Source organism: Leptopilina heterotoma, unplaced genomic scaffold (assembly GCF_015476425.1).
Source record: "Leptopilina heterotoma isolate Lh14 unplaced genomic scaffold, ASM1547642v1 Lhet_219, whole genome shotgun sequence".
NCBI classification, from domain to species: Eukaryota; Metazoa; Arthropoda; class Insecta; order Hymenoptera; family Figitidae; genus Leptopilina; species Leptopilina heterotoma.
This window is the reverse complement of record NW_025110936.1, coordinates 622,169-645,082: the sequence shown is the minus strand read 5'-3', so window position 1 is coordinate 645,082 and position 22,914 is coordinate 622,169. Positions and strand designations below refer to the sequence as shown.

General features: G+C 24.0%; 1 protein-coding gene across 6 annotated transcripts in view; it reads right to left on the bottom strand.

Annotated features, from left to right (window-relative positions):
* The window catches only part of LOC122501965 (kinase D-interacting substrate of 220 kDa), a 33,546-nt gene that overhangs the window by 9,793 nt on the left and 839 nt on the right, over positions 1-22,914 (bottom strand). The window contains exons 1-14 of one of the 6 annotated variants that reach the window (XM_043611776.1): positions 21,170-21,269; positions 19,939-20,427; positions 10,067-10,198; positions 9,501-9,599; positions 9,299-9,397; positions 8,611-8,808; positions 6,285-6,383; positions 5,900-6,196; positions 5,309-5,684; positions 5,009-5,173; positions 2,628-2,835; positions 2,074-2,496; positions 1,597-1,819; positions 1,332-1,511 (exon numbers count right to left, since the gene is read on the bottom strand). In XM_043611776.1, coding sequence (XP_043467711.1) covers positions 1,332-1,511; positions 1,597-1,819; positions 2,074-2,496; positions 2,628-2,835; positions 5,009-5,173; positions 5,309-5,684; positions 5,900-6,196; positions 6,285-6,383; positions 8,611-8,808; positions 9,299-9,397; positions 9,501-9,599; positions 10,067-10,198; positions 19,939-20,061 — 2,622 coding nt within the window. In that variant the 5' untranslated portion in view covers positions 20,062-20,427; positions 21,170-21,269. Of the gene's footprint in view, positions 1-1,331; positions 1,512-1,596; positions 1,820-2,073; positions 2,497-2,627; positions 2,836-5,008; positions 5,174-5,308; positions 5,685-5,899; positions 6,197-6,284; positions 6,384-8,610; positions 8,809-9,298; positions 9,398-9,500; positions 9,600-10,066; positions 10,199-10,770; positions 11,719-17,826; positions 18,457-19,938; positions 20,428-21,169; positions 21,270-21,976; positions 22,170-22,241; positions 22,329-22,914 lie in introns of those variants that run through there. The other 5 variants (XM_043611778.1, XM_043611777.1, XM_043611775.1 and 2 more) reach the window with 5 other exon arrangements.

The following is a 22,914-nucleotide window of genomic DNA, read 5'->3' as shown; positions in this document are numbered from 1 at the left end:
TCAATTATTTTCAATACAAATTAAATTAAATTTCTCCAAAGAATTTAAATTTCCTTCGAAACAATTATATTATTTTTCAAAAATTTTAATAAAAATCTTTGCAAGATTTCAATTATTTTCATAAATAATAAAAATTTTTAAAGGATTTCAATTCGTTTGAAACATTTCAATAAAATTTTTCGCAATAATTCAATTATTTTCATAAATAATAAAATTCTTCGGAGAATTTCAATTATTTTCAAAAATTTTAATAAAATTCTTCGTGAAAATTCAATTATCTTCATAAAAAATAAAATTCAAGATTTCAATTATTTTCATTAATAATAAAATTCTTCGCAGGATTTCAATTATTTTCAAAAATTTGAAACAAATTCTTATCAAGAATTCAATTTTTTTTCATAAATAATTGAATTCTTTACAGAATTGTAATTCTTCTCAAGAATTCAATTATAATTATTAACAGGCACGATTATTTAAAAAAAATTTTTTAATTCTTTGTTTAAATCAATTATTTTCAAAAATTTTCAATTAAAATTATTCAAAAAATTACATTACTTAAAAAAACGCACAAAGAAATTCATCAAAAGGATTGAATTATTTACGAAAACTCTAATAAAATTCTTTAAAAGAGTTAAATTTTCTATAAATAATTTTAATAAAATTTTAATAGTATAATCGATTATATTCAATAAATTAAAGAAATTTTTGAAAGAATTCAATTATTGTCAAAACCTTTAAATTCTGAGAATTTAATTATTTTCTAAAAACTTTAATAAAATTCAATAATTAAATGTTTAATTTTAATTATTAAGAAACACTATTATTTTAAAAACTTGAAAGAAATTGTTCAGAAAATTCAATTTCTTTCAAAATTTTTAATTAAAATATTATTAAAGAATCTCCATTATTTTAAAAACATTTAAAGAAATTCTTCAAAAGAATTTATTTAGGATTTTTTAAAATTTGAATAACATTTTTCGCGAAAATTCGATTATTTACATAAATAATAAAATTCTGCGAAGGAATTTAATTATTCTCAAAGTTTTTGATAAAATTCTTTGCAAGAAGTGAATGATTTTTAATACATTAATTTTAAAATTGAAAATATTTTAAAGGAAAAATTATTAAAAAAAGTTAGGAAACAGGAAAGCTAACAACAATTAACTTCAAACTGAGAACAAATTATCGGAATACAACTATTATTAATTAATATAGAAGATATTTGATTTTAATTTTAATATTTTGCTTTAATTTTAAATTCCGCTTTAATTTTAATATTTTCCTTTAATTTTAATACTCGGCTTTAATTAAAAAAATGTAATTTAATTTACCCTGGCAATAATGTGTGGATCTATAGCTAAAATCACGATAAACGGACAGCCATTGTCGCTGAATAACGATTGAATTGCGTCAAGGACCAGAAGGACTTTATCTTGTTCGCAACTATCAAGGCCATCGACTATCACAACAAGTCTGCTTTGTTGAGCCGTGAAGCTGTCCATACACTTTACCTAAAACAAAATTTAATTCAATTTAATAACAATACCAAAAACTGATAAAAATTTTGAAGAAAACTAAAAATACTTATAAAATTACCATTTCTGTCATAAGGTTCACTTCACGTTTTAAAGTTTGTAAAAAACCTTCGCTCTTCAATGTTTCTAATTTGGATATACTGCGTTGAAGGTGTCTTCGTTGGGAAAAAAATAAAGCGCGAAGAGTTTTACTCCATGTGTACAAATTTGCTACAATACTCACAGATAGCATAAGGGCAACGGTGATCATAATTATGTGAGCAGTAACAGTCTCAATTGTTGTTCTGAAACATTTTAATATTATTATTGCAATATTTTACTATTTTTCTATTTTTTACTATTTTTCTATTTTTTTACTATTTTTCTATTTTTCTTTACTATTTTTGTATTTTTTTACAATTTTTGAATTTTTTTACCATTCTCTTATAATTTTTTTTTTAATTATGTATACTATTATTTGTTATTTACTTCGTGAGTAAACTAAATTAAATTGAAACAAATTTGAAAGATTGTGAATATTAGTAAAAAATGGACTTACATTTCGTTAGATATATCGATGAGGTAAATAGCGAGGACAGAAACGCCAACGAGAAAGCTGTAGAAGCAGATTGTGAATATAACTATGTAAGGCAAGCAACACATCTTTCTCCATTCCCAGGCATTAGACGTTTTCACCGTTTTCGGTCTAAAAGCTCTATATAATCTAGTTGATAAAGATCCAAAATCATTTTCAATAGAATCGTACAATGATCCTATCATTTGAACAACTGCATTTTCACCCGCAGTTGTTGTGCCAACTCGTGTTTGATCAGTGAAATAAAATTTTATTGGTTGAACCGTTATTCCACCGTGAACTTCTCCAGTCGGCGGATGACAGAAAATCACTTTTAACAAAAGTTTCAGTGAATTTAGTTTCGTAGTGAGAGTCACAGTGAAATTATACGACCAATACCAATCGTATCTGTAAATTAAATAAAATTTAAATAAAACTAATTTCTTGTCCTTTAGTGAGAATGTAGAAAAAATGTAAAAAAAAAATGTGAAAAAGAGTAAAAAAGCAGAAATTTTCTGCTTCCCTGGCGATAAACTTACCGTTTATTAGCGTACCATATGAGGAGAAGAAAAAGGTACACCAAAATAATTAAAATAATTCCCGTGGATAAACCAATTATCCAGGATTGTAGAGCCAGACCTAAAGCGACTCCGATTAAAAGTGCAAAGTGTGAAATCACCAGAAACAATATGGATGAGAACTGAAATGCAGGATCAAGCCAGTGTCTCGCAAAATTTTTCATTTCCTCTGAAATAAACGAGTTTTTTATTTTTCGAAATTTATTTTTTTACTATTTAAATAAAGAGACTTCGCACTCGATAATTAATTTTAAAAAATAGCAAAAAGTAGCTTTCAAACTAAAAAAACTAAGTAGCTATCGAAAAATTAAACCTGACGACCAAAAAAACTATTTTTAGACACTTCACAAAACTGACAAAAAATCCATTCTATATTTTATTTTCCTGACTTTTTCCTAATTTTCATAAAAAAAATATTTACTTCTTTCTTATCCTACTAATAAATTGAATTTCTGGAACGAATTTTATTATTCATGAAAGTATTTAAATATATTTATAAAAATAGTTTAATTCTTGCGAAGAATTTTATAAAATTTTTAAATAATTCATTTCTTTCAACTTATTTTTATGCAAATTCTAATTTAAGTAATTGAATTTCTGAGAAATTTCTAATATTCATGAAAAAAATTGAATTCTTACGAAGATTTTTACAAAAATTTTTTTAAACAATTGAATTTTGTTTGGAAATTTTATGAAAATAGTAGATATTGAAAAGCATTGAATTGCAAAAAGTTTTTAAAAATAATTAAATTTTACAAAGAATTCTATTTAAATTTTTGAAAAGAATTGAATGATTGTGTGGCATTTTATTAAATTTTTTCGAAAATAATTGAATTCCTAAAAAACATTTTTTTATTTATGAAAATAATTGAATTCTTGTGAACGATTTTATTATAATTTTTTTATAATAATTGAATTAACAAGAAAAAATTTATTACTTTTAAAAATAATTGAATTCATGTGATAAATATTGTTATTTACGCAAAAATAATTGAATTTTGCAAAGAATTTTATTAAAATGCCTCAAAATAATTAAATTATTTCGGGAATAATTTTGTTATTTATCGACATAATTGAATTGTTTCAAAGAATTATTAATATAAATAATTGAAATCTTGGGAAGAATTTTATTAAAATCTAAAAAAATAATTGAATTATTTCAAAAAAAATTTAATTAAAATTGTATTAAAAATAATTTATTTCTTTCGATCAATTTTATTAAAATATTTGAAAATAATTGAATTCCTGAGAAAAATTCTAATATTTTTGTAAATAATTGAATTCTTCCAAAGAATTTAAAAAAAGTTTTTTTTTAAATAATTGACTTTTTCGAGGAATTGCAATTAAATTTTTAAGAATAATTACATTTTTTGAGCAATTCCTGTAAATTTGTATTAAAAATAATTGAAATTCTGCGATGAATTTTATTATTTATGAAAATAATTGAAATTCTGCGATGAATTTTATTATTTATGAAAATAATTGAATTATTGCGAAAAATTTTATTAAAGTGTTTAAAAAGAATTGAATTTCTGTGAAAAATTTTGTTATTTTTGAAAATAATTGAATTCTTTACAAGAATTTTATAAACATTATTTTAAATATTTAATTTTTTTGAAATATAATAAATGTTATGAAAATTTTATTTTAATTAATTGAATTCTTGTGGAAAACTCTATTTGTGAATATATTTGAATTTTTTCGATTAATTAATTTAAAATAGTAGTATTAAAAATAATACAATTGAAATTCTTCGATGAGTTTTATTATTTATGAAAATAATTGAATTCTTGCTTAGAAATTTATCAAAAACTTTTTTAAAAAATTTAATTTCCATGAAAAATATTATTATTATTAGTAAAAGTAATAGAATTATTGTGAAGAATTGTATAAAAATTTTGTTAAATAATTAATTTTTTCGAAATTTTATTGAAAATGCTATTCTAAATTAATTGAGTTCCTGTAGATATTTTAATATTTATGAAAATATTTGAATCTTGTATGAATTTTATCAATTTTTTTTTTAAATATATAATTGAATTCTTTTGCGAAATTTTAAGAAAATAGTAGATATTGAAAATAATTGAATTTCGATCATTTTTTGAAAATAATTTAATCGTTTTAAAGAATTTGATTATAATTTTTGAGAATAGTTTTTTGATTTCTAGTAATAGGGAATTTAAATTAGTGGAATTTTTAACTACGTTAAATTCGCAGTTAATAGTGTCCAAATAGTAGCATAACGTAAAAAAAGTAGTAAATAGTAGATTTAAGTAGAAGAGTGCGAAGCCTGAATAAATCAATTAAAGAACCAAGTAAAATGAAAATTAAAAAAAACTCACCCCGCAACTTATTCAACAAGAAAGACTTTCCCGAGCCCCATTTGGCATAAAGACCAACGGTAATTGGCGTTGATAAAGAAGGTTCACTAAGAATATCCGCTAAAGCACTACTGTAGAGATCATAGCCAAGCATATTCTCATTATCTTCATTGGTATTCAGCCGACCTAAAATAAAAATTAACAATACAATAAATAAAACAATCATTTACCACTATATTTTCAAATTTACTGCTTAATTTATTAAAATATTGATATTAATTGCTTGAAGCAATTTGTGAAAAATAAAACGAAAAAACTTACGAGCACCGAAAATTTGTCCTAAAATTGTCTTTGGATGATTGACATCAATATTGTAAGGCGTTTCCCCCTGACGATTGGGTCTATAGAGCAATTGACTATTTTTTGGATTTCTAAGTAAAATTTCCACAATTCCCTTTGAACGAGCACGCATTGCAATATGAAGAACGGTATCACCTTTTTTATCTGAGGCAGAAACTTTTGCCTTCTTATCCAGAAGTAATTGAACCATTTCAGCATTTCTCGATCTCACTGCTCTCAATAATGGTGTATCGCCATCTTTTGTTCCTATTTCCAAATCTGGATTTGCACTCAATAATAATTTCAATATTGATAAGTTTCCCTTCTCCACTGCAATGTAAGTCGCCGTTTTTCTATCCTTTAAAAACAAATATGATAAATTCGTCAACTTATTCCAAAAATTGTGAAAATTAAAATCTATGAAAAATAAAAACCTCAAAAATTAAATTAAAAATTGAATTAAAAAATTAAAAAACTATAAAAATTATTTAGTTGTTAATTATTACTTTATTTATTTACTTATATAAATTATTATTATTTATTGTGAAGAATTTCTTTTCAAAGTTAAAATACCTTGCCAGCAATGTCGACGTCGACGTATTTTTTTAAAAGCGATTCAATAACACCGCGATGACCACCTTTGATGGCGTGAATTAAAATCGTGTCGCCAGATCTATCCTGAACATTAATGTAAGCACCGGTATTTAAAAGTGCATTGACTATCTCGTGGTAACCTTCCCGACATGCGATCATCAATGCTGATGTTCCATCTTTATCGAAGGCGTTGACATTCACTTTGTGCTCCAAAAGTAACAAGACAACATCGATCTGATTTTTTAGTGTCGCTACTATTAAAGCCGTCCACGAATACTGCGAAAAAAATTAAATAAAAAACATTAATATTATTATTTTATTGGTTAAATATTAAATACTATAATAAATTGTCGAATTTCGTTACCATGCCCGCTGTATCAACATTTGCTCCAAGCTTGAGAAGAGTGTCTACAATTTCTAAGTTTCCCTTGCGTGCCGCCCAAATGAGAGCTGTTGTTCCATACTGAAATGATAGAATTCTAGTTAGAAAATAAATTTTGAAAATTATTTGAAATCAACGCCATAATAATAGAAAAATAGAAAAATACAATATTTTACTTGTAATAAAAAATAAATAAATACAATATTTTACTTGTAATAAAAAATAAATAAATACAATATTTTACTAATAATAAACAAATTAATACAAACAATTAAAAAAAACCAAAACAAACGCTAAAAATAAAAAAAAATTTTATATTTTCGAGAATAAACAACAAATTCTGAATGATTACAGTTTGAAAATTTAACGAATTCACTTATTAAGTACATAATATTAAATATTCTTATTTATTTTTATTCAAATATTTTAATAACATTTTTCGCAAAAATTTCATTATTCTCATAAATAATAATATTTTTTAGAGAAATTAAATTATTTTCAATACAATTTTAATGAAATTTCTCGAAAGAATACAATTATTTTTAAATATATTAATTAAATTCGATTCTTTTCAAGAGTTTTAATATGAATTTTCGCCAATTTTGATAAAATTCTTTTTAAATAATCATTATTTTCAAAATTTTTAATAAAATTCCTTCAAAAAATTCAATTATTTTCAAAAATTCAGATAAAATTATTCGAAACAATTCAATTCTTTTTATGATTTGTAAAATCCTCCACAAAAATTCAATTATTTTCATAAATAAGAAAATTCTTCAAAAGAATTCAATTATTTTCATAAATAATAAAATGTTTTGGAGGAATTCAATTATTTTCAATACAATTTTAATAAAATTTCTCGAAAGAATACAATTATTTTTAAAAATATTAATTAAATTCGATTATTTTCATTAATTTTAATATTAATTCAATTATTTTCGACAATTTTGATGAAATTCTTGTTAAAAAATCATTATTTTCAAAATTTTTAAACAAAATTCCTCCTGAAGATTTAAATTATTTTCTTGAATAAGAAAATTCTTCGCAAGATTTAAAATATTTTCATAAATAAGAAAATTCTTCAAAGCAATTCAATTATTTTTATAAATAATAAAATGTTTCAGAGAAATTCAATTATTTTCAATACAATTTTAAAAATTCTCTCAAAAGAATACAATTATTTTCAAAAATATTATTTAAATTCAATTATTTTCAAGAGTTTTAATAAAAATTCAATTATTTTTAACAATTCTGATAAAATTGTTCGAAACAATTTAAGTATTTATATAAATTGAAAAATTCTTGGCGATAATTCAATTATTTTTGTAAATAATAAAATTCTTCTGAGAAATTTAATTATTTTCAATACAATTTTACTAAAATTTCTAGGAAAAAATTCAATTATATTCAAGATAATTTTAATAAAATTTTTCTAACAGGTTCAATTATTATTAAAAATTGTAATAAAATTTTTCTAAACAATTCAATTGATCTCAAAAGTTTTTAATAAAATTCTTTGTGAATTTCAATTATTATTTTCAAAATTTTCAATTAAAATTATTTATAAAATAGGTATTACATTATTTTTACGAAATTTAATTAAATTCTTTAAAAAAAACGTAATTATTTACAAAACTATAAAATTGTTTTAGAATTTAATTTTCTATGAATAATTTTAATATAATTAAATAGGAAAATTATTAATTACAATTAATAATAAATACGATCATTTTAAAAACTTAAAAGAAAATCTTCATAAAATTCAATTACTTTCGAAATTTTCAGTAAAAACTAAAAATGATTAAAAAAAACTTCATTATTTTCAAGAAAATTGAAATAAATTTTCCAAAACAATTCAATTATTTTAAAGAATTTTAATAAAAATCTTGTTAAGAATTAAATTATTTTCAATACAATTTTAATTACATTTTCTCGAAAGAATTCAATTATTGAAAACAATGTTGATTAAAATTCTTGAAATGAATTAAATTATTTTCAAAATTTTGTGATAAATACTTTGCAAGAATTCAATGATTTTTGCTGTACCTACATTAATTTTAAAATTGAAGACATTTAAAAAGATAAATTATTTAAAAAGTTAGAAAACAATAAAGCAAATAGCAACTAACTTCAAACTGTGAACAGATTATCAGAATACAACGATTATTAATATATAGAAGAAGATAGAAAGATTGTTAAAAAATATAAATATATTTACTAAATGGAAACATTTCAACAAAATAGTAGATATTTTATTTTCTTTAAATTAAGAAATAAAAATTAGAAAATCTATTTTGCAAATTATTACCTTGTCTCCGACATTGACCTTTGCCCCATGTGCCAGGAGATCTTTGACAATTTCCGGATACCCTCTCCCTGACGCCCACAATAACGATGAAATGTGATAATTCCCATGTGCGTTGACATCGGCACCTTTCGACAATAACAACGATACAGTATTCGATCTTCCCTTGTACGTCGCCCACATGAGAGCCGACCAACCGCCCTTTAAAGTAAAATAAAAAATCGTTAATTTCAAATATTTTTATAAATAAATATTTATACCTATCGTATAAATTTATATATTTATATTTGTATTTATATTTATATTTAAGTTTATATTCAAATTTATATTTATAAATTTATTTATTTTTATATTTTTATTTATATTTATTTTTATTTTTATATTTATATTCAGATTTATATTTTTATTTATATTTATATTTATATTTATAAAAATCAATAAAATAATAGCGCAAAAAAATTCGATTAATTACATGAGGAAGAAATAAAAATTTCAACAATTGAAGGAAACAAGATAATAAATTAGTAAACTTTTGGACTAGATTCAAAATTACATTGTCGTGAATTCATAGTCTCTTGTTTATAATCAGTTTGCCAAGTTAGTGAAACTTTTAATTTATATAAACAAACGGACTGAAATTTATAATTTTTCTTTAAATTTGACATTGAAATTTGGAAATTTTTTTATGTACCATATCGCGGTGCTCGAGATCGGCTCCATGGTCGAGTAATTCGAGGCAAACATCCACGTATCCTTCTTTCGCTGCGAGCAACAACGCGGTCCAATTGTCCTAAACATGTATAGAAAAAAAAAGAAGAAGAAAAAGATGAAAAAAATGTATAAAGACAATGCGTCATTGACACAAAATAAATTTATTCACGTGACATACTCACCGCATCCTCGGCATTGACATCTGCTCCATGATTAATAAGTTCTCTCACGAAGTGTAACTTTCCTTTACTGGCTGCAAAAATCAGGGCCGTGCTTCCATTCTGGAAAATTAAAAACGTATTTTTTTAGAATTCTTTTCATTCTTCTCAGAGCACTTTCAATGATAGAATTATATTTCTTTTACTTTGATATTACCTATTTCTCTTTTATTTTAATTCGTTCATTTCTTTTAGAAAGTGAGAAAAACGCTAGAAGTAATAAATTGGTAGAATCATTTTTGTTTTATTATTTCAATTTGTAGAATTAATTTTAGAAAGAGAAAAAAACGCTAAAAATTTGAATTGCTAGAATAATTTATTTTTTTTATTTTAATTTGTAGAATTAATTTTAGAAAGAGAAAAAACGCTAAAAAACTTGAATTACTAGAATTAATTTCCATTTTTTGATTTTGAGTTTAGAATTAATTTCAGAAAGAAAAAAAAGTGCAAGAAAGCTCGAATTGATAGAATTCCTTTCGCAAAGAATAATAAAAATTCGGTGAACGTTTGGAAATTAAAAATTTATTCACCTCGTCTCGATCGTCAACTTGGACCCTCTTGTTCTCGAGGAAGTTCTGTAGACCCACGAGATTTTCTTCAGTAATGCAAGTGGCCAAGTTCCGATAGCAAAGAGATACCATGGAGTCAGTCCGGTGTAAAGTCTGCAAAAAAAGAGAAAATCAGTTTTCAAAATCATTTCTCGGGAAATTATTTTCCAAAAAGCAAGATTCAGTTCAATTTTAAAAACTTGTACAATCGCAGCCATTATTGTTATTGAAGCGCATATCAATTTCCCTATTTTTTCTTTGTACTCCAAAAAAAAATAATCGAACGAATCGCAAAAAAATTTATTTACTATATTTTTTTATTTTTCCCCAGTTTTTATTCGGTAACAAATAAACTGAAGCGTCTATCAATCAATTTCTTTATTTTCTCTTTGAACTTCAAAGAGAAAATTGTTTATTTTTCAAATAAAAAAAAAATAATCGAACGAATTATAATTTTTTTTCCTACTGTTTTAGTTTTTCTATAAAGATCAATATCAGAAAACTAATGACTTCGTTCGATAAAAATTTCCCATTTCTCGAATAAACGAATATAAGCAAAACAGAAGCGTGAAATTGTAATTAGTAAGTCAAATTGAAAAAAATCCATTTTCAAAATTCCTTTCTTGTTAAATTCACACGAATAAGTTGGCAACATCGAAATCGAAGCACTTTTCATGTCGACTAACCAGATGCGAGTGCCTTCGAATGCCAAAATTAAATTTTCGACCAGTACCACAGTAAGTTGCGGGTCCATTAAACGTGATAATGGGAATATTAAGATGATGATGCGATCGACGATCGGAATCGTCATGCCCACGTAAAAATGGTATTCTCGACCATCTTCTTCCGCTCGTGGCTTTCTTCTCACCGTCCGTGAATGTCGCATCACCGAGACAATTACTCGTCGTTGATGAATTATTATTATCCGATAAATTCGAATCAGTGAGACTTCGTCGAAGATCAATATTATCATGATTCAGGAAATTCGGCGAATCGGGAAATAATCCGGCTAAACTTGGAGCGATAGTTTTTCCAATTGCAATATTCGTGATGCTTGGTCGTCTATTTTCCGTTTTGTTGAAATTAAAAAACGAAAAAGACAGAGGAGAAGTCGATGGTGCTAAATTTTTCAACGACTCTTTCAGGGAAACTTGTTCGAGTTCGATATTTGTCACCGGCAATGTGAGTCTTCGTACGCTATTTCGCATTTCGTTCTTCAATTTTGATTCAAGTGATAATTCACCTTTGAAAGAATCCTTCAAGTCCTTCGAATCGTTTAAATCTTTTGAATCCTTCAAATCCTTCGTATCCTTAAAATCCTTTGAAACTTTTGAATCCTTTGAATCTTTTAAATCCTTTGAATCTTTTAAATCCTTTGAATCTTTTAAATCCTTTGAATCTTTTGAATCCTTTAAATCCTTTGACTCTTTCGAAAAATCCTTTGGATCGTATTCCTTGAACTTTGAAGAATCCTTTTTAATTGCTACTCCCTCAGTTTCTCCAACCTTTTTCTTTTCCTCCGCCTCTTCCTTGTCATCCTTATCCTCCTCGATTTCGATTCGAAAAACATTTTCATCCGACTTGAAGGCTTCACGTTTGAGTTGCGCCCTCCGCATCACATTCTTTTTCCAAATTTAGAAAATCCTTTATACCTAGCTTTTTAATTGGACAAAAACAAAAAAAGGAAAAAATTTAATTCAATTTTTCCATTTATATTAAAAATAAAAAAAAAAGATCGAATAATCGTTTCCTAATTGTCAAATAATTACAATGCACTCCACCAACGATTTTTTTGGAACTAAAAACTGAATTTGAAAATAGTTTAGTTTGCGATATTTATACTTCTCACTAGTTCTCTGGTCTTATCGAAACTATAATGACATTTTAATTGTAGAGAAAAAATTTCAAATGAAATATTCTGTAAATATTAAGTAGATAAGAGTCCAGACAATGTTTGAGTATTAAAAAAAAATACTATCTTTTCTTTACAATAAAAAAATGTAGATCTTCTTTTATTAAATTTATTTAATTTAACAAACACCACTGACCTCAATAAATTGATAAGCAATAATAAATCGTGTCTATTAATTTAAAAAAATTCACGATTTCTAATATTCTACAAAAACGAATTTTAATTCCGAAAATTCGTTTCTTTTCTGAATAAAATAAAACGAAAAAATACACAATATTGATATGATTTTTCTTATCAAACATAGAAAATAGAATTCGAAAAAATAAAAATCGAGTATTTCGGACAAATAGGAATTAATTTTCAAAGCCGAAAATCATTGTTATTTAAAATTTATAGAGACTTTATACAGAATACAGAAATTCTGTATAATTTTAATATTAATATTATAATAATTTATTTATATTTATAATTATAATTTCTGTATTCAGAAATCAATTTTATTAAGTCGGGAAATTTTCGAAAAAAGAAATATACGAACCCAGTGAACTGATGTAAATTTGAGCATTTTGCGGGCATTAATATTTTGAATTCAAAGAAGCACAAGAAAATAATAATCACGAGTGGAGAGAGAATGAGGAGAAACACATGTGAGCACAAATTTTCGAGAGGCACGTCTAGTGTTCATGTTAATGAACATGACAACTAACTAGAAACCAAAGCTTCAAGAGTCGATGAAACATTTAAGAACAAAGTGTCTCACTACTTCAATTATATACCCAACTTGAGAACCCTAAGAAAATGTACTGTGTAGAATCATATAAGTGCGTGTAATATTCTCTCTTCTCTTATTAAGACAACACCACTGATTACAAAACACATTACAATCTGACAACAAACTTTGAGATGTTGCAACTGTGGAACAAGAAAAAAATACCAATAAAAAAAATAATATAGATTTAAAAAAAATTTTCTGTAATGGAGAATTCGAAAATTTTCTAACTTTCCTGTTAAAAACTAAAAAGTTTGATAAAAATTTCTAAATAAATAATATTTCATTAAATAATAAAATAAATAAAATTTACATTTTACAAATATTTTCTTCTTTTCTTTCTTAATATTTTCTTATTTTTCTCTTTTTTATTTTCTTAAATTCAATTTCAGTTTTTTAAATTTAATTCTGTAAAAGAAATTTTTATCCGCCCTTTGCAAAGGATGTAAAATATTCTTCTCATCATTTTCAAATTCACCATTTCTGAAAATTAATCTTCGAGTTATATTTTCGTATTTTTTTCAATTCTATTTACGAATAAAAATATTTTCCTTTTTGAAGAAAAAAATAGGCTATTTTCAATTTCATTGTCAGGGTTGCCACAAAAAATTAATTTTGTTTTTCCCTGATTTCCAGACAAAATTTTCATTTTTCCCTGACCCGAAAGAATATTCTGATTCACTCTAAAAATTATTAGATACTCAAAAAAAAAACATTTTATTACATTTACTTACGAATTTCTTTAATTGTAAAATTATTTGCAAACATCAATAACTTCATTTTTAAATAAGTATTTTTAATTATTATTTTTCCATAGGAATTAAAATTCTTCAAAACATTTAAATTCAAAAATTTTTTAAATTCAACAGCTTATAAGAATATTATTATAAAACATGAAGATATAAATCACTCCGAGTCTTCGACTTGGAGTAATTCATATCTTCATGTTTTATAAAAATTTCGATTTCCATAAAATGTTTTTAAAAAAAAAATAAATTATTTACAAAAATTATAATAAAATTCGTTGCAAGAATTCAATTACTTTCATAAATTAATAAAATTCTTCACAGGGTTTCAATTATTTTTAATACAATTTTAAATATGTAAATTTCACGAAAAATGAAATTATCTTCAAAAATTTTTTGCAAGAATTAAATTACATTTCACAAATAATGAAATTCTTCGTTGAATTTCAAAAATTTTCAAAATTTACTATTTTAATTAAAGTTCTTAAAAGAATTTAGTTATTTAAATAAAAAGTAATAAAATTCGTTTGCAGGAATTCAATTATTTTCACAAGTAATAAATTTTTTCACATGAATTCAATTGTTTAAAAAAAAATTTGATCAAATTTGTTATTAGACTTCCATTATTTTCATAAATTATAAAATTTTTCTAAGGATTTCAATTATTTTTAATGCAATTTAAAATGAAATTCTAGAAAAATGGAATTATTTTCTTAAATTTTTGTCAAGAATTCAATTACTTTCATAAATTAATAAAATTCTTCACAGGATTTTAATGATTTTTAATACAATTTTAAGTAAATTCTTCGAAAAATGTAATTATTTTCAGAGATTTTATTAAAATTCTTCAAAAGAATTCAATTATCAATTATTTTAAAAAATTCATGCTTTAATGCTTTTAATATATTCATTAATATTCATTTTTAAATCAATTTTTATTGGGAAATTCTACGCAAGAATTCAATTATTTAAATACAAAAATAAATAATTTACTGAATAAATGAATGTTTCTCTAAATTGAATTATCATAAAAAATTTTATCAACATAATTGAATTTTTTCGAGGAATTTTAATAAAATTTTCAAGAATGATTAAATTTTTAGAGGAATTTGATTAAAATTGTATTAAAAATAATTGAAATTCTATGATGAGTTGTATTATTCATGAAAATAATTAAATTTTTGTAAAAAATGTTATTACTTATGAAAATTACTGAATTATTTTTGGAAGAAATTTATAAAAAATTTGTAAATAGTTGAATTCCTGTGTAATTTTTATTATTCATGAAAATAATTTAATGTTTGCTTAGAATTTTATCACCATTTTTTTTTAATAATTGAATTTTTTTTAAAAATGTTATTAAAATAGTATATATTGAAAATCATTGAATTAAGGAAAATTTTTTGAAAATAATTGAAATTTTGCAAAGAATTTTATTAAAATTTTTGAAAATAATTGAAATTTAGAGAAGAATTTTATTATTTTTTAAAGATAATTGAATTTTGACAAGAATTTTTTTTAATTTTTGAACATAATTGAATTTTTGCAATTATTTGTAACTTCTCCAAAATTCAATTTTTTCCAGTACTTTAATAAAAAATCCCTGACCTTTCCCTGATTTCCCTGACCAATTTTACTTTCCCTGATTTTTCCCTGATTTCCCTGACCTGTGGCAACCCTGATTGTCCTCGGCCGTAAATAAATAAATATAAATATTCCTTGAAATAAATCGTGGAGCAATTAAAAAAATAAAAAGTCTGGTAATAATCATCCTTCAATTGGCGATGATTTCAGCCTTTCGTTATTCAATAGTGAATTTAAGATCATTTAACATTCCAGAAATAGTTCTCCACGAGGATTTCCTTATTGTCATTAACGTTTCATTGCCTACTCGACTCTATTCATTAATGCAATTCAATATTTATTATTACTCTTATCGAGAACAGAATTTTATTTTTAATTATAGAACTTGGTTTTTAATAGAAAAAAAATGTTTAAATAGCAATCATTGTGATCCTTGATATTTTAGTTCAAATTCTCTTTCCTTTCTTTGTAATTTCAAAAAACATTTTTCAATTTTTTCGATTTAAAAAATACAATCTTAACTTTTTTTAAATATACGTTAAAAAATAAAATAATTAGGTAATTTATAAATTAATATACCTAATCTAAATCAATATCTATAAATTAATTGATAAAGAAATAAATAAAATTTAAAAGCAGTTTTACAAATTTAAATAAATAAAAAAATATACTCGAGAGACAATTTTCGAATAATTTTTGAATTAATTAACATAAATGAAAAAAGAATGTCTACTGTGGCAAGTGGCATAGAATAAAGTTTCGTTCGTGTAATAATTGAAGCAATTAAATTGCTTGATTCTCGGTATTATCAAGTCGTGCTTCTATGATTAACACCACGAGCAATATAAGTGCATATATAGAGAAGAAGCGTGACTGTTGATACAAATGAAAATTACAGCTTATAAAACACGAGCAATTGGAAGACATTGCCATCAAAGTAAACGATTTCATGTGTCTAAATTTATGGTCTTCCTCAAATTTAATGCACCGCAATGTTTAAGGAAATATTGCAAGCACTCAAACATAAACACTATATCCGATCTTATGTTTTTCATTCTGAAATCAAATAACAAAAGAATTTTAGTACAATTTTTTCACAGAATGGAAAATTTACAGTCAATTATTAAAAGATAAATTAAATTCAGTAATAAATGAATATAATAAAAAAGCTTCCTCCACGAAGAAGCAAAAAATAAAGAAATACTAAAAAATAAATAAATAATACAAAAACAAAAGCAAAAAATAAAAAAATACTAAAAAATAAATAAATAAAACAAAAAAAATAATTATATACTAAACAAATAATAAATAAATTAAAAAATAAAATAAATACTAAAAAAATAAATAAATACTGAAAAAATAAATATACTAAACGAAAAAAATCCACTGACTAAAATATCGAGAGAAGAAAAAACAGATTTGCCTTTTCGTTTGTAGATAAATTTCGTGATTCCCCTGATGATCGAGAAGATTAAAAATTTCCAAGTGTTCAAAATACAGAATTTTGACTATCATGACAATTAAAATTGTTTTTGTTTTTTTAGTTCTACAAACAATTAAGAGAATCGTACAATTTTAATTAAAAAAAATGGAGAAAAGTAGAAAAGTAAAAAAGTATACAAAAAAATATACTGAAAAATCCAATTACTCAAAAAAATCAGATTTAAATTTGACGAAACCTCCGAAAGTGACTCACTCCAACCAAGAAAAAGGTGAATTATTGGAATACGATAATAAAAGCAGAGAACCGAATGGGAAAATAAAATTAAGAGTAAGAAAGCCAGATTTAGAAAATACAGTCAATGGAAGGGATAAGTTTCATTCATTCATTGAAAGTTTATTTGCTCGAAACGTGCGATGACCGAGACTTATTTCGACTCCTTAAAGACAGATGACAAACTCGTGCCAAAAATCAATTATATAGTTCAATATTGTATAACGAATAATTGTATAAAATTAAAATTAAATCAAAAGAACATTCAACACTTTTCAAGAACTAAAAAAAGTTATTTTAAAAAATTAATTCTTTCTAAAAAAATAATTCTTGAGTAATTTAAATTAAAAAAAGGAATTTTAGAATAAAATTTATTGGAATCTAAAAATAATTTAAAATAGAATTGCATATACATAATTATAAACAGAAGAATCGAATATCTATTTGCATATATGTTGCAATGCAATCTATGCATGTTAAGTACATCGAACAATTTAAATCAATCTCTAACAAATTATCTCTCTTGTCTTTCGACATGTTATTAAATTAAAGACGAAAACACAAATTTTCACTCGAGAATAATTTTTTATAAAAATAATTAAATAATAATATTTCAAAATTCGTAGTTTAGTTCTAGAGAAATATTTTTTTTTGTGGAATAATATCACAAACTTTCAGAATAAATACAAAATAATGATAATAATCAGAAAATAGAAATTATATTGTAAACTAGTACAAAAGAAATCACTTTCAGGAAAGATTCTAAATGATAAAATTATCGGAAAAAATAATTGACGTCAAACACACGATTCTTGTGCAAATAACAGATATTATTGTTATAAGCTTATCAAATAAACTTTTCGTTGCATGGGAAATTTTCTCGCAAAAGACGAAATTTCAAGAAATGAAATTTTCTTTTTCACTTTGACTTCAATTTTCAATTTCTTTTCCAACTAAAAAGAAAAACTTTTTTTTTTAATATAATTGAATTTAAATTTAATCGAGGAGAATTTATACCTTTTTTCGCCAATTCCACAAGGATTTTAGACCGTCAACTGAGAGGAATGATCCATAAGATTTACTACTTCGATTACTCGATGAAGAACAGGATAAACTCGAACGACTGTCACTAACAGTTAAAAGCAACGATGTCGATTCATTTAAAGTTTTTGATTTCTTTTTTCGAAAATATCCTGGCGCATGCAGGTTAAAATATGGCACAAGTCTCATAGTATATAATAATAGATATTATAGAAAAATTATCGAAAGTTCTATTCCGAGGAAAATAAAAGTCACTTTTGTCTACAATAATAATAATAATAATAAATAAACACAATCAAATATTTTCTATTCGACAAAAATTTTTACGACGTTTATTTAATGAAAAATAAATTAAAAGTTCGTCTCCATTTAAATGCGAACAACGATATTTATGAGGGAAGAAAAAAACGTTATTTACAACATTCACAATGTGAATCACTTTGGACATTGTTACTCTGAAACTATTGATACATAAATACTTGAGGAATTATCAATATTTGAAATTAACAATCACTCTCTACTCTCTAGATTCAATAACTTCACTTTATTAATTTATTATTATTATTTATTTATTTTGCGTTTCACTTTCTTTTTGAGAAAAATAAATTTTAAGATAATTGATAATTAACGACACTTTGAAAAACGAATGAGAATGAAAACAAATTGAAGGAAGAATATTGTTATGTGTGGAAAGAGCAGATTCCTATTGATTACTGATCGGCTTTTATAGAATAAAAAAGAAGACGAAAAAAAATTGTCGAAGAAAGGGAAACAAGAATTTATCGTTGTTGATGTAATTCAACCAGCATCTCGTGATAAATGATAACAATTCGGTCTGGTAGCATTTTAAGGAGATAAGTTATCTCTAAACATTTCACGTAACCAAAGCTCTGAAGATGGCTCTATTAACATGCAAAGATAATATTTCAAGAAACAATGAATTTTCCAAAAAGTATTCTCACGTTTTTGCACTTTTCTAATTTTCCGAATTCTATTCCTCCGATTTTTTTCCTTCCTTCTTTTTCTCTATCAAGTTTTCCTTCTTCTCTATAATTTTTTTCTTTTTCTTTCTCTATCAAGTTTTTCTTCTCCTTCTCTATCAATTTTTTTTTCTATCAATTTTTCTTCTTCTCTATCGATTTTTCTTTCTTTTTCTCGATCTATTTCTGAATAATGATGATGACGATGAAGAAGATGATTTTTACGATGACGACTCGAATCACAAAATGAAATGAAACTGAAGGAGAAAAATTTCCCAAATGTGCTCCTTTCAATGAAATAAAATTGCTTCCAAACTCTGTAAAATTCATAGTAGTATTAGTAATAATGTAAATAAAAATATAAATAAAAATTATAATCAAAATTTCAAATTTTGTAATTTTGAAAAATAAAAAAATAAAATTTTAGAAAAAAATTAAGAGAATAAAGATCGTAAAAAATTGACGAGTTTGTCTATAATTTTGTAGCGAAATTCTGAGCAAAAAATAGTTATTTGTCTATACAATACAATCACTGGTGGAACAATTATATTTTACGTAAAACAAGACAGAATTGTATTTTATATATTCATATGTTGCATGAGGCACGTTTTTGCGAATAAGAGCCAAGTTATTTGAATCTAGGTTGTCTCAGTATATTTTCGGTGAATATCCAGGTATAATTTGGCTCATCAATTCAAATTTCCGGACAAATTATTATCAAATAGAATCAACCCACGAAATTACAACAGACAATTTACTTCTATTTATAAATTATTATTTTTACCGATTCATTGACAATTGCGAAAAGAAAACAATTCGAAATTAATTAAATCAATTTTAAATTAATTTAATTTAATTTCAATTTTCATTTAATAAATTTAATTTTAATTTAAACTTAATTTTAATATTAATTTAATTTAAATTCAATGTGCCGATACTAATTGGCAGAATAATTGCCTCAATAGAAAAATTAGTCTCACTTTGATAAATAGTAATTAGCATAATAATTGCTATGAGAAATAAAACTATAAATAGAATTTACGTAAATAAAAAAAGTAATTCCCTTTTTTTTAATAAAAAAATCATTTTTCGATCATTTTTCGATTACCTCTTGGAAACGGTGCTCCAAACGTTGAACAATGAATGGGGATCTACCCCGAAACAAAGAAAGTGCTCGATAATCATCGTGTCGGGAAACAATTCTAACATCCTTGGATTTACGGTGTGACATGAAGAAAGCGAAGAGAACGAAAAAAAATTGTTTAATTCACATTATATCCTGGAATATTCCTTTTTTTCTCCCTCCTTCTCTCTCTCTCTCTCTCTCTCTCTCTTTTTCTCGTTTTGAACACAATAAGAGCACTCGTGAAACTTACATAACAGCGAATAAATAAAAAAAAAAATACTCCTCAATGCCTGTTTTTCCTTTATACTTGGTATAATAACAGGTGTCGTGGACGAAAAAAAAATACACACCTACTCTTGAATAAACATATAAAAACACGATAACAGAAACCGGTCAAACGAACAACTTCCAAGTTTCACGATTTATTTATCACATAAATTGAATTTTCCCCGCGAAAAAAAAATTGTATGCCTGTGGGAAATTTTTTCTTTTATCACAAATTTAAAAATTTTCCACACAATTTCTCAGGAGACAAACTTTTTTTAATTTTTTTTTCAACTCGATGGATTTTTATGATTATGTAAAGACATTATTTGCAAGTTTGCGTAAAATTCAGAATTCTATTTACCGGGAAAATACTATTTGAACTTAAAAAAAATGTTATCTTTATGAGAGAGACATTTTTTTCTTATCGACAGTCAAGGGGAAAAATTTTAAATTCAGAGACAAAAATTTTAATTAGAATTCCCTTTGGACAAATAATTCTTTTTGACCTTTAAAATTGAAAATTATCTCCAATGATAAGTAATAGATTAAACTATTGTTTTTCAAATCAAATTCTATTGTCTTTTTAAATTTCGTATTTTGAGATTAAATGAATTTTTATCAAATTCTTTGTTTAAAGACGAAAAAAATACTATTTCTGTCGTTTCGTTCGAAAGGTGAAGTATTTTTCAATTTTTCGTCTATTTGTTATTTTTAATTAAACAATTAAAAATAAAAAAGGAAAAATAAAAACTAAAAATAAAAATAATTTTAAAAAAATATTTAAAATTAATTAAAAACTAAAAATTGAAATTAGTTACGAACTAAGAATTAAAATTAATTAGAAACTAAGAATTAAGAAATTAATTGAAAGCGGAAAAATTTGTCTCGAGAGATTCATTGTAAATAAGGAAACATTTCGATTCAAGTAAAAATAAAATAAGCGCACTTTCATCGAATTATTTTCTGAGGGGAGTAAAATCGAAAATATGGAACAAAGTGTATGCGAAACTAGATTATGTCTAATCGCGGACGACGAGCAACTGACTGAAACGTCGAGTGGTCTGCGAGAATACAAGAGATTGATTAGAACAACGTTAGCACTTTTTTTAATATCGGAGAGGGATCTCACTCTCATTTATATGTGAGCTGCGAAACAATAGTCATGACACGTGCAACGAGAATTATGTACCGAGGATCTTAAATACACTTATAAAAACAAGTGGTCCTTTGTTAATAATTTTAAGTGCCCTACGTTAACAGAATTTCAAAATTCTTTCCATGGATTATTTTTTTCAACTCTTTCAATTTTTTTTCCAACTAAATTTAGAATTAATTTTGTAAAATTTATTAATTCTAAATTTATAATCAATACAGTAAAATGTATTCATTTTAAATTTATAATTAATGTAGTAAAATTTATTAACTCTAAATTTAGAGTTAATAATAACTAATATAGTAAAATTCATTAATTATAAATTTATAAGTAATTAATAAAGTAAAATTTATGAATTTTAAATTTATAATTAACTAATATAGTAAAATTCGTTAATTAATTAAAAATAAATTCCCATTATGCAAGAAAGTAGCGAATCTCAATGACATTTTGTTATTTTACATCAAAGACCTGTTAGATCACAAGGTTCTATAATTATAAATAAAAAAAAAAAATACCAGAGCTAATAAAACGATCCTGAACTTTCAACCCTAGTTTATTAGAAAAAAAAGTGGAATTTTATCAAAATATATACGTTACCGAAGTTGTTTCAGTATCGAACAATGACCATGATCGAAGATTAATAAACTGTAAATTCACATTTTTAATATCCATCACTAAAAATTATTGTTTTTCATGATGGAACAAAAATCTCCACAAAAAAAAACAATTTTCGATAAATTAATTATCGTAATTATATTATAATTCTTTCTACTTGTCTAACTCGAAGGTAACTATATTATATTATCGCATATTTCAACACAGATAAATTCAATTATTTACAAACAAAACCAAAAATTCTTACCAATATTACACGAGAGTTTATAATTTCCAATTTGATTTCCTGTCATATATGCCTTCAGTGATAAATTCTCATATTTTATCGAAACACCTAAAACAATCGAAAATTAAAATTTAATTAACACAACTAATAAAACTGTAAAATAATTAAATACCTAAAATAGTCGAAATTAAAATTTAATTAAATAAAAAAATTAATAAAACTGTAAAATAATTAATAATAATAGTAATAATAATAAGTTTATTGATGAGTAATTAATTAATAAAAACAAAACAAAAATAATTTTGATAATAGATATTAGAATTTTTAGAAATTTCATTTAGAATTTTTAAAAAATGACATTCTGAAAAATATCGTTCTCCTCCGAAATTGACAAATCGACTAAATTCAGTTTAATTCTAGATAAGTGAGAAGACAATTAATAATCTAAAAATAGCTTTTGAGTATTTTCCTTTGAAATTAACATCCATTTTTTAGAGCCTGAGAAAAGAAGGCAAAAAAAAGCGAGAATTAAAAAGTTTATTCATAATTATGTATAAAGTTCAGTATCATTATAATTGGACGCACAGTGGATATTCATCCGACTTCTATACAACATTCAATCGATCTTATGCCTTGAACTCTAAAGCTTATAAAAAATTAGACCATTTTTCGCGCTGCAAGTGAACTTCAAGGT